This window comes from Branchiostoma belcheri, unplaced genomic scaffold (genome assembly GCF_001625305.1).
Source record: "Branchiostoma belcheri isolate BF01 breed outbred unplaced genomic scaffold, Haploidv18h27 scaffold6, whole genome shotgun sequence".
NCBI classification, from domain to species: domain Eukaryota; kingdom Metazoa; phylum Chordata; class Leptocardii; order Amphioxiformes; family Branchiostomatidae; genus Branchiostoma; species Branchiostoma belcheri.
Window position 1 is genome coordinate 1,170,982 of NW_017804242.1, and position 11,377 is coordinate 1,182,358.

The 11,377-nt window shown below is 42.2% G+C and overlaps 1 protein-coding gene across 1 annotated transcript in view; it reads left to right on the top strand.

Annotated features, from left to right (window-relative positions):
* The window catches only part of LOC109482217 (UPF0469 protein KIAA0907-like), a 19,196-nt gene that overhangs the window by 7,572 nt on the left and 247 nt on the right, over positions 1-11,377 (top strand). Inside the window, exons 6-19 of the mRNA XM_019784910.1 lie at positions 987-997; positions 1,129-1,215; positions 1,539-1,663; positions 2,041-2,101; positions 2,347-2,419; positions 3,323-3,496; positions 4,572-4,703; positions 5,595-5,639; positions 6,082-6,266; positions 6,683-6,892; positions 7,485-7,631; positions 8,767-8,951; positions 9,596-9,693; positions 11,237-11,375. Of these exons, the coding sequence (XP_019640469.1) occupies positions 987-997; positions 1,129-1,215; positions 1,539-1,663; positions 2,041-2,101; positions 2,347-2,419; positions 3,323-3,496; positions 4,572-4,703; positions 5,595-5,639; positions 6,082-6,266; positions 6,683-6,892; positions 7,485-7,631; positions 8,767-8,951; positions 9,596-9,693; positions 11,237-11,375 (1,672 nt within the window). The remainder of the gene's footprint in view (positions 1-986; positions 998-1,128; positions 1,216-1,538; positions 1,664-2,040; positions 2,102-2,346; positions 2,420-3,322; positions 3,497-4,571; positions 4,704-5,594; positions 5,640-6,081; positions 6,267-6,682; positions 6,893-7,484; positions 7,632-8,766; positions 8,952-9,595; positions 9,694-11,236; positions 11,376-11,377) is intronic.

An 11,377-nucleotide genomic window follows, 5' to 3' on the forward strand; every position in this document is an offset into this window, starting at 1 on the left:
CTCTTGTCATCACTACACAATTGGTTGAAATATTCCAACATTTCATGACTAGACATGGTGACGGCACACTCAAGTTATATTATGTTCTACCTTAGTTCTACGTTATATGATGTTAAAGGAGTACTAACCTCCAGAAGGAGGTGCTTTTTTTCGACAGGCATTTATTTTTGGAAGTGAAAAATGCATATTATTTTACAGCATACAATTAAATGCCCATTTTGCGCGCAAGTCTTAAAACGCATCGAATCCAGGACAAACTCTCCAAATACCCTCAAAACTATCCCAGAATACACCACGCTACCCCATTGGTGTCTATGTTTTAAACAAAAAGTTACGTTACAGACCTCATTTCGGGGGCGATAAGAAAAATCCGTACCGTTTTGTGTTCTTTGGTATCTTACCAACCATTGCCCTTCTTGGTGTCCTTATCGCCCCTCATTTATGCCGCAAATATTGACGATGAAAAAAAGGCGTAATCTAGTTATCCTTTCCATAAGTGGCGTAATCTAATTATCTGTTTAAGTAATACTTAGATGCAAATAAGTTGAGAAAATCAAAACACGCAGGATGAAACTAGCGCCCACTGCATTAGACATCCTGATATTATAGTATCCAAAACGCAGGTCAAGCAAAGTAAAACAAGTAATTTCTCAATAATCAGCTTGTAAGTGTGCTTGTCTTCTACCATTTTCGTCCGAAAAATGTGTATGTTGACCTGAAGTGTATGAGTATTGCGTAAGCCAGAGTTCCCGGATGTATCAATTGTTGTTCAGCATGGGGGAAAATGATATTAATATCACTTTACAAACATGCGCCGCGCAACTCCTACAAGCGAAATTATGTAAAAAGTCGGCTAGTTATGTATTCATTGCAGCATGATGAATCGGAAAATAGCACTTCCTTCTGGAGGTTAGTACTCCTTTAAATATAATTCTTTAAAATTCGTTGAGCAACCTGTCAAATGTTTGGTCTCTCAATGATCACAGCCTCTAGTACAGTGGAAAGGGGGTGTCATTGTAATGCTACTTTTTAAATGCGTTTTATTTTAGAGGTATCTTCTATGTACAAATTTTTGATTTCTATTTTTAATTCTTCACTGTCACTTATTGTACTTTTCCTCCTTCTCAGATGCATTATGTACAGGACAAGGTGTTCGTTGGTTTGGAACATGCCCCACCCTCCTTCAATGTGAGGGAAAAAGTCCTAGGAGTTGCGGTAAGAATATTCGAACACCTCTGTAGATAGACTGATTGTAGTCTAATGGGCACTTGTATCGTCATTATGATCAGAAAATGTTGTACTTTGGTGTCATACATGTATGGTCTATTTTTATTCGCCAAAACAACAGAAATATACAAAGACAATAATAACATAAATGTAAGAGTACACACCCACACTCACAGTCACACTAAATTGAGTACTATCCAGTCAATGTATTTGATAGTTCCCTCCATTTTCTGTAGTAACTAATTTATTATTTTGTTTTCGTGCAATGTTTTTGTATGGTCATTATTGACACTTTAATTTGTATTGCCCAGGGTTCTTACCTAGACCATATCCAAAGAGAGACAGGTGCCAAGGTGCAGCTGAGAGGGAAGGGTTCTGGTACAATAGAGGCCACATCAGGGAGAGAGGACTTCTCACCTATGTACATTTGGATAAGGTGGGCAATAACACTTCCACTGTCATGTTGAAACTGAAGATTCTGGGTTCTAATCCCAAGCAAGTCCCAGTGTTATGCTCTTGTACTTGGCACCAATTTCCTTACATGACTCAGATGAAAATGAGTACCTAGCTTTGGTTAGAGATGCAACATAAAGTGGAGGTCCTTGTTTGAGGAGAGCCACACCTTGAGCACATTGAAGAACCCCCTCCGCACTTAACAAAAAAGAGTAGGGGTCTTACTGAGTTGCATACTCAGTGCAGTGCAAACCTGTGCTGTTGAAGCTTATTTGTGGTTTTCTAAGTTGCTGTTGCATTCTTCTATAATCTATGTTATAAAAAGAAATTGACTGATGTCTGTTCCTTGTTCCTCAACAGCCACACAAACCCAGCAGGTCTGGACCAGGCCAAGAAGTTGTGTGAAAATTTGTTGCAAACAGTAAGTACTGAGCTTTCATTCGATTTAAGTTCTGAGCTGTTGTAGAGGCAAAGAATGATCTGATGAGTTTATACATCTTAAACATTAATTGGAGTACTAGAGACAAGTCAAAGACAAGTAGTTGTGCTGTTGAACTCTCAGTTCTTGAAGTAATTGCAAAAGTTTGTCTCGAAGTTTAAGAAGTTTAATTGACTTGTATGGAGTTAATTGTCTTATATCTGCATGATCTAATGTCACACACACAGATCCACCAAGAGTATGCAAAGTATCAGCAGCAGATTGCAGCAGGGATCATTCCTCCCCCTAACATAGTACAAGGTATGTGTCATGTCTATTTGCAACAGCACTTTCTTGTGTTGTTTCCTGTAATTAAGCAGTGGATGCACCCAGCAGGATGGGTTACATATACTTATTACCTTTGTGTTTGGAGGTTTTGTTTTGGGAGTGCTTGCTTGCTTGTGTTGTAGTCATTTTTACATGCTAGGCATGTCAGGGGCACTGTCAGGAAGTTAGATCAAAGGTCCCAGAAAAGGCCATATTAATGATAATAATATTATTTCCTGTCTTGAGTTTCCTGCAACATGCATCTCTGTTGTCTTACAAATGGGATTGTTGCTCCGTAATCATGCAGAATCAGCAGGATATTTATGATACTGATATGAGGTTCAGAAAAACTATGACTATGTCAAAGTATGAGATGTTTTATTCCTTGTTGAACATGGAGGAAGTCATGATATTCTCCCTTGAAAAATCTTAAATCAGTATGGAGGATTAAGAAGGTGGTTGATGACATGAGCGGTTGTCCCACTGCCGATACTGTCCTCCGAGAGAAAGAGCACTTTATACACCCCCACAGTTGAAGGTTACTGTGGCAGGTACTGCAAGTGCTGACAGTGTATTCTCACAAACAATAAACCTTCTCTGTGCTGACTAAACCCGTAGCCAATACAGATTTGGTGCAAAGTGTTTTTTTTAGGCAGGGAGAAGGTTAATTCTTTGTACTATCGATCATAATTTTTGCTTGAAGGTTTGAGTCTTTGACACAAAAATTAGTTACCCAAATTTTCGACTGTCCATCTCCACTCTTTGTCAGTGAATGGGTAATTACATTTTGTCTTACCCTAGCCTCTTCTCTCAATGAAAAGCAGCCAGCAGACCTATTTCACAAATAAACAAAAGCCCAAGCAAACAAACAAATGATTGTCATTTGTTATCGTGCAGGTGTTCAACCAGGCAATATGACGATTACGACGGGGCTGCCTCCCCCCGGGCACGTTGGTCAGGTGGGCCTGTCCCAGGGCGGCCCTAGCCCCGCCCCTCCCCCCTCCTCCCTGTCCCTGCCGGTGGGGATGCAGCAGCCAGCACTACTGCAGCAGCCGGCACCCGGACAGCCAGGTAGGTTTGTAATGTGGAGTGGGGACGGTAAGACAGTACTGCAGTACTTAAGACCAGCCTGTCTTGGCTAGCCCATCACACATAGCCAGCCATGGCATCCCGACCTTCCACAGAGCATAGGATGCAGGAGTTTTCTTTTACACAACTAAGATAGACTTAAAAGCTTGCTTACGTTTCAGTGTCTACACCAGTTAGAAGCTCAAAGGAAGGTGTCAAATAGACACCAAAATGCAAGCAAGGTTAGTCTATCTTGGCTGTGTAAAAGAAAACTCCTGTGTCCTATACTTTCCCAACCTGATGAAACTATTTTCGGTAAGAGTAGGAGTATGCTGTGGTGTGAGTACTAGTACTTCAAACCAGCCAGTTTCAGCTTACATGTAATCCCTATGTCACAGGTAGCTGACCATGGCCTCCCAACCTTCTACAGACCATGGTTGGGAGTTGTAATAAAGTTGGGAGTTGTAGTGAGTTATCTGTGGTTTAAAGTTGATCGGAGATGTTGCTAATACCAGTGTGCTGTGTACACCAAGCTTAGTAGAAGATTCAAATCATCCTTAAGCCTGTTTCCTTATGTTCATATTGTCTCTAAGAGTTCTTTTCAGTGATTGTATAGTATTACATGATTCCTTGGGATGTATTGAGTGTACAACTGGTGCAGTTACCTTTGTTTTGAATGTTTTGTTTTAATTTGTAAAATGAGCTTGTCTTCAATAATCAGTGTCCACTCAACATATTCCAGGAGAGTTTCTTTGATTAGTGGCTATCTTTTCTGACTTGTAAAGTAAACTAAGTAAGAATTTTCTGACTTTGTTCACTTTTTGTTTTACTACTTTTAAAAATCATAATTATTATACACAGAAAAAAAGGCATTTCCAAGGTATGCGGTATAACTTCAAAGTGTTAATCACCTTTACTTTTGTTTCATCGAAATATTCTTTCAAAGCCTGGCAGTGGAAGGTACGTCAGAAGACCGAATGTCCAAAGTTTCAGCCCAGTGGAACCTATATGTTAAGAGTATTATGCTGGTATTGATGCATGTTGTTCCCCACTAACGGTGCTGTGTGCCTGCTCACAGGTCTGGGCATGCCACAGACCACACAGCTGACTTTCACAGGATCGCCCCTGGGGATGCAGCCCCCCCACCCCGGACAGCTGTTGCCGGGAGGCGCCCCGCCCGGCCTGCTTGGCAACCTCCCTCCCACCACAGGTGGGCGACAAGGCCTATGATATATTCCTCTAGAGCATGAAATTGTGTCTTTATCAATGGTTTATTTGCATCAACAGTGTCCCAAAGATGGTAGCCAAGGGCTGAAATGATATCAGGACATTACAGCAGGTTAACAACGTACCTTAGATCATTTTAGCCATTGAAATAGTTAATATAACAATACATAAATGTCTTTGTCTTATCTAGCCTGTGTCATATACTCAAATCTCTTGCTGTTAGGAGCTGATTCTGCTTCCTTCCTGAGAGATTGTGGCCATACAATGTGGCCATAAACTCGAGTGAACCATTCCCATTCTCAGAACTACCAAACCAGTTATCACATCCTCCAACACAAAGGCAACAGACCATTCTAGTGTGACAATGATTGGTCCAAGTTATCGCACATCGATAAGATTAAAATGTTCGCATTTCTCCTTACTTAGAGGTGTTGGCTATCAAGCTTCCAGGGGCCTGACCTGCTATTAGCATGATGTGTCTGATGTGATTTGTTGTCTGAGCCTTTTTTTCCAGAGTGCAATATGGAGCGATAGATAACAGGTGCACCAGGCTACAGATTCCTGATGAGTTTTCCACTGTATGAGATTGACTTCACTGTTTTCTGTTTTCTTTTATGCATTAATGACTTACAGGATCTTAAAAATGTTCCATCAAGTTGAACATAACTTTATTTGTAACTTAGACCCTACTATCTACTGTGTGAATAACTAAATATCATGTTTACAAGTATTTTTTTTACAGAAACAGAGGAAATTGACTGTGGGCTTCTAGCTATGTTGTATGCTTCTAGCTTCTAGCTATGTTGTATAGCATATGTAACTTATTATAATGTAAGAAATATGTTCACCCATGTATGTCTGTCCCAATGTCCAGGCTCACCATGGGACTTGCCACAGACAACCATGCCAAGCTCCTATGGTTAGGATATAAAATATATCATAGTGCAATTTTGGGGTATACTAGTATGCACTCTGCAGGTCAGATTGCATTATACACTACAAATTTTTATCATCACAGTAAAACATCAGCACGTCTGCAGAACGTACTGCACCTGCGCAAAACCTGTAGTGTATCCTGCATAGCACTTTGGCATTGTAACATTTTATATAAGGCCGTATTTGTGCATACAAGGTTAACACTCCGTCTGTAGTTTCCAAATGCTGTGTCGGGGTAAATATCGCCTGCAACAGGCATAATTCTGATGCAACGTTGACCAAAAATCTGACGAAAACCGTAAAAAATCAGGGTTTTGCGCAGGCGCAGTACGTTCTGCCGACGTGCTTAAAACATCAAACATTTACATATGGTTTAGACTGAACAGATTGATACCAATTTTGCTTATTTACCCTGTTTTCCACAGGTCTGATGTCCCCAGGGTTGAGTCAGGGCTCGATGGCGAACCCTCCACCTGTCCAGTCCGTCATGACGGCACAACAGATCATCTCTTCACTAGCGTCGAGCCAGGCCCCTCCCCCCGCTGGGGTGGTACAGTCGAGTATCCCCTCCCCACAACTACAGTCACTCCTGCCTCCACAACAGCAGCAGGTGATTATTGGAGTTTCTTTCTTGTTCTTGTAATGTTTTTAAAGGGTAGTGGCCCTCATATCCCTCGAGCATGTCCAAAAAATATGGCAGGCCAGACAAAGCTACAAGTTCAGGTTTACTCTGTTCTATGGTGAACTTAGTACCAATAGTGCTCAATCAAGTATGTCAGGCTTTTTTTTAATCATGATGACTTTCTATTGTTTTGTCTGCCATTACAAGTCTGTTATACCCCTGCGAAGCTGGTGTGTTACGCCGAAAGGCGGTTATACCGGCTATACAGATACAGATACAGAGAAAATAAACTACTTAAAAACTAGGTTAATGTAGTGTCTCCAGAATGTGCTGAGGTTGTAACCGTCAGTGAGTTAGCATAGCGATGATCAAATAAGGTTAACCAGTTCTTCTTCCACCCCAAGTTACCCGGCCTGCAGCACCCCGACCTGCCCGGCCCGTTGCCGGGCGGCCCACAGCAGCCCCAGCCGCAGCACCCGTTCCTGCCGGGGCAGCCGCCGCCACAGCAGTTACAGCTGCAGCACAACCTGCAGCCACCTGGCCAGCTGCCGCCCGGGCTCAGGCCGCCACTGCCGGTCACGTCCAACCAGCTGCTGCCTCAGCAGCCACATGAGGTTGGTATTGTAAGTTTGTGTTCACAGGGATTTGGTTTCGTGTTATTACCTCTAAACGTAATACAGTCATTGACATAGGATTAGGAAGCCTTTCTATGGTGACCACCTGTACAGCAGCTTTTCCTGAGTGGTCTTTTTGGGCAATTTTGACTAACTCCAGTCACAAAAGGTAGCAGATGCTACCTGTCCGGGAATTATCTCCGTAATTTATCCAGTAGTAGAGTTTGAATTTCCTTTAAAGTAAGTATTGTTTACCTGGATGTGTAACCTTCATCAATGTATCATTATATTTATTGGAGGAAAACATATTGTTTTTGCTCAGTTTCTTTCAGTCTTATTCCATTCCAAACACTATAAGTTAATAAGGTCAATGACCAGACGTCAGGTGTTGGGTTACATAATGTTGCAAGTCCCATGTAGAACTTCATACTTCAAGAAGGCCTGCATTGTTACCATATATATGAATGTGTTTGAGTAAGAATAAAGAAAAAACAAAGCAGTAGTTTGTTAAACTGGGCCAGGGAAGGTAAACACAATGCATTTGCTTTCCAAGTTTGACTTATCTATTGATGTTTTGTCTTTGCAACCCCAGATGAGCATCGGTGGCCCCCCTCCCGGCCCCTCCTCCCTGCACTACAGCCAGGCCGACCAGCGGCGGGACCTCCCCCAGCCGCCACAGAAGCGACGCTTCACCGAGGAGCCTGAGAAGGAGGACCTGCAGGCCATTCTGGGATACCAGGTTGTTTCGCCCATCTTCCTCAGCAAGAGACAAGAGGCTGCAGATGTCATGCAGCCCCATATTGTTGAGTACTTGACAACCTATTTCCCCTTTCCCCCTTCTCCAGAGTGCCCTTTTTGTGGGGTTTGCTTCTCTATGCCTTTATCCCTACCTCTTCTTTTTCTGCTTGTTTTTTTCTTGTTCTCGAGCAGCTTGTGCTTGCTTCCCTCTGTTAACTCTCACCTTATCCTTCTATAATTTCTTCTTTCTTTCGTATGGTCATGCTGATCATAACTGCCTTGTACAGTGTACATGCTCGCTTGGTCGTTGCTGATGTGACAGTGCCTGTAGTGTGTGTTTTCTGCCCCATCTGTACTCCATTACAGGATGGACCGAAGATTGCGGCACGAGGACAGCAGTACAGTTTTGTTGCTGTTGTCTGCATCAGTTGCTTCTAAATCTTCCCCCCTTCCCCCTGTTGTACTGTCCCTGCTCCCAACTCACTGTTGCTAAGATGTGTGTAACGTAACACACACACACACTGAACGCATGTCGATTAACCACAACATCTCTCCTGACAGCACACTGATCAGACATTTGTTTTCATTGAACAAATTCTCTTTGTACATTTTGTATCTCTGTAGTTGCAGTAAATAAGCTGGTCCACAGTTTGAACTGTGCATGCGCAATTTCTATGGTGAAGGTCCCTAGTTCTTGTCTAGGCCATGTATATATAATTTGTTTCTCATGCACATGTACATGTACCTTCAACATTGACATATTATCCACAATGGATAACTTCGTGCAAGTGCATTTCTGACTGTGGATCAGCTTGTTCCATTTTATATTACGTTCCAGAATATGCCATCTACATGTACCATTGCAGTGGCATCAATAGTCAACATTTCTTGCCTTTTGACACTTCAACTTTGTTGTTGTAGCTTTGCCATTTACTTCAATTTCTAAGTTTGTACTCTTGTAGGTACCATTGGATATAAATAAATATGTAAATAATTCCATTGATTCACTTGTTGAATCCAGTTGTTCTTATATAGGTATTTTGCAGTGTGATGGTGATGTTCCTGTTTTCTGATATTAACCAATAATTTTTGTGTTGCAGCAAAAAACTGACTCTCTTCTCTCTCCCTGTGTTTAGCATGGCCCTCCTCACTTGACTAATCTAGGTAGCGGCCCAGCGTCGTCCCAGCCCCAGCCACCCTCTAGCCAGCCGCAGCATCTGCAAGGAAACTTGCTGCCTCCTCCCGGAGCACATCCTGGAGGTCCGCCTCCTCCGCACCTTCTCCTGCCCGCCGCCCCCCCAGACGAAGACGAAAGGGACAGGTAAAGACTGAACTGACACTCCCTGTGTGCTCCCCTCTACCCCCCACCACCCCCCACAAATCTGCCCATCATTAACTGGTCTTCTTTTGTGTCATCAGCGATAGCTTGGTTGGGGCAAGGGTTCAAGTGTTTTTACTCTCTTGTTGTGTAAAGAAAAAAAGAAGACATGTACTGTTCTTCAATCATACCAATAGTGTAGACACATATATAATTGAAGATTACTTTTACCCCCTTGTTTCAGTATGATCACCCACTGAAAGATATTCCACTGCATTCATTAGCAATTTTTCAATGCCTGGTTCACCAGGATTGGTCTCCAAAATTAAACTTTTGTAGATTGTAAGAGCAGTTTTTCCATGTTTACTGTTTAGAAGATTATCAAATGTGTGTTAAGAGAGTCTTCTAAAGACTAATTGTGGACAAGAAATTGTCCTGTTGCAGCTTTGAAAAGGTCAGGTTTTGGAACCCTGTTCACGATTCAATCTTTACAATATCTAAACACTTCAAATTGGAAAATATATCTCTACAAGTCTAAATTGCTCTTTGTTTGCAGACAATTGGATTACATTTAAATCTACACATGAAATTTTCCATTTTGGCCCCCCCAGATGCACCCTTCCTCATAACTTGCTGTTTGTTTACAGGCAGTTGATGCCGCCGCCTCCTCGACCGCCAGGAATGCCGAGCGACCGGGATAGGCAGCTTATGCCACCCCCACCTCCACCCTCAGTTGCTCTGCCAGGTTAGAGTCTGCATCCAAACTGACCTTGTTGTTTGCCATCTCTTTTCAACAGCTTACTGTGATGATGACATGATACCCCTTCCTTCGCGTCCAAGCCTGGGGTCAGGCTTAAGGGGAGGCTTAGGAGAAATTCGTTAACATTCGCGGTGGTTTTGTTTTACAGAAGCAAGCGAAAGGGTGGTTTTCGTGGTGTCTAAAATTCTCGGTCAAAACAATTATGTAGTACAGTAGTGTTACACTGAAAAACGTGTACGGTGACATGAATTCACGAAAGTCACTGCGAAAACCAAGAGAATAAAACCACCGCGAATGTTTCGAGATTTACGGTAGCTTAAATCACAAGTGATTGACAAAAAGAAAACTTAAAAAATGTACATCTTCTCTACCTGTTTTCCTCACAGTGGTTACTGTACAGTTCTGATTTCAAAACTTTGACAAATCTGTTCTGAATAGAACAAGCAAGACTGATGATAGAGAGAATCATCATTTTAGTTTTAGATTCTGTAATATGAAAAGAAGAGCTTTTTTTTCGCTCATAGGTTTTGAGGAGATGAGTTTATACGTCTACCTGTAGGTCATAAGTTGGTTTTTGGTGTGTGTGCTGCAATTGACATCAAGTGTTTTGCTTTCTGTAGATGCTTCCTAAGATGGATGTATGATGTAGATTTTCTAAACAGACAGTTTGATGTGTTTCAGCAGTATTTTTATCTCAATTCTTTTTGCAATCCTTACAACCTCCTGATCAAAAATGTTGTACAGTTCTTATTCATTTAGTCAAACTGTGTAAAGATCGCCATGATTGAAGGTAGCTTTAAGAAAAAAGAACATTGCTACCATGCTCGGTCTACAAGACTGTTTTAGACAGCTGTTGGTACACATTCTGATTTATGAATGCATGTGCATGTTTAAAGTGCACATTATATTTGTTTTTTAAGGGCTGCCTCCTTCACTGCCTTATATATCGGGACACAAAATTGCATAACAATCAGGATCTCAAGTTTCCATTCTGTCAATGAACATTCATGTATCTGGCTGGTAAGGAGGAGGCAGCCCTGAATGGTGCTCCTGTTCAGCTAACTAAATGGATGCTTTGTCTTTTTTTCTCTTTTATGTGGCTGCTGGTCTCGCTGCCTCCGACGCTGACCTCCCCCGATCTGACGACGACCGCGTTTCACTGGTGCCCGAAATAATCATCCTGTCTATTTCTTAACTTATTTCTACAATTGCCTCTTTACTATTTACGAAACACTAACGGGACTTAATTGTTATACACAAACCATTAATCATCTTATCATTTGTATTGTTTCATGCTCATTTGGGACACCCGTGAAACTCATTGCCGGATTTTTTGTTTTTTGTTTTTGTGTCTTGCTCATGTTCTGCATTGATCGATTGATTCCCTGCTTTATGTTGGGTGTTGGTTGGACAACAATGGAATGCCTATGCTCTTTGGCGTGGGGGTGTGTGGATGATATGACGATGTGTTCACTAACTGGCTTGTGGATGTTTGTGCCATGTTTCTTGTTGACTTCCTCTGTATAAGAAGGAAAAGGTGGAAAGCTGCAGGACCCGGTTCCGATGCCAGGCCCGCCGCCGAAGAGGATGAAGGCCGGACCGCTGGTGGCGTACGGAGAAGATTCTGACGAAGACGAGGACGGTCGACACAGGGACCACTATAATCAGT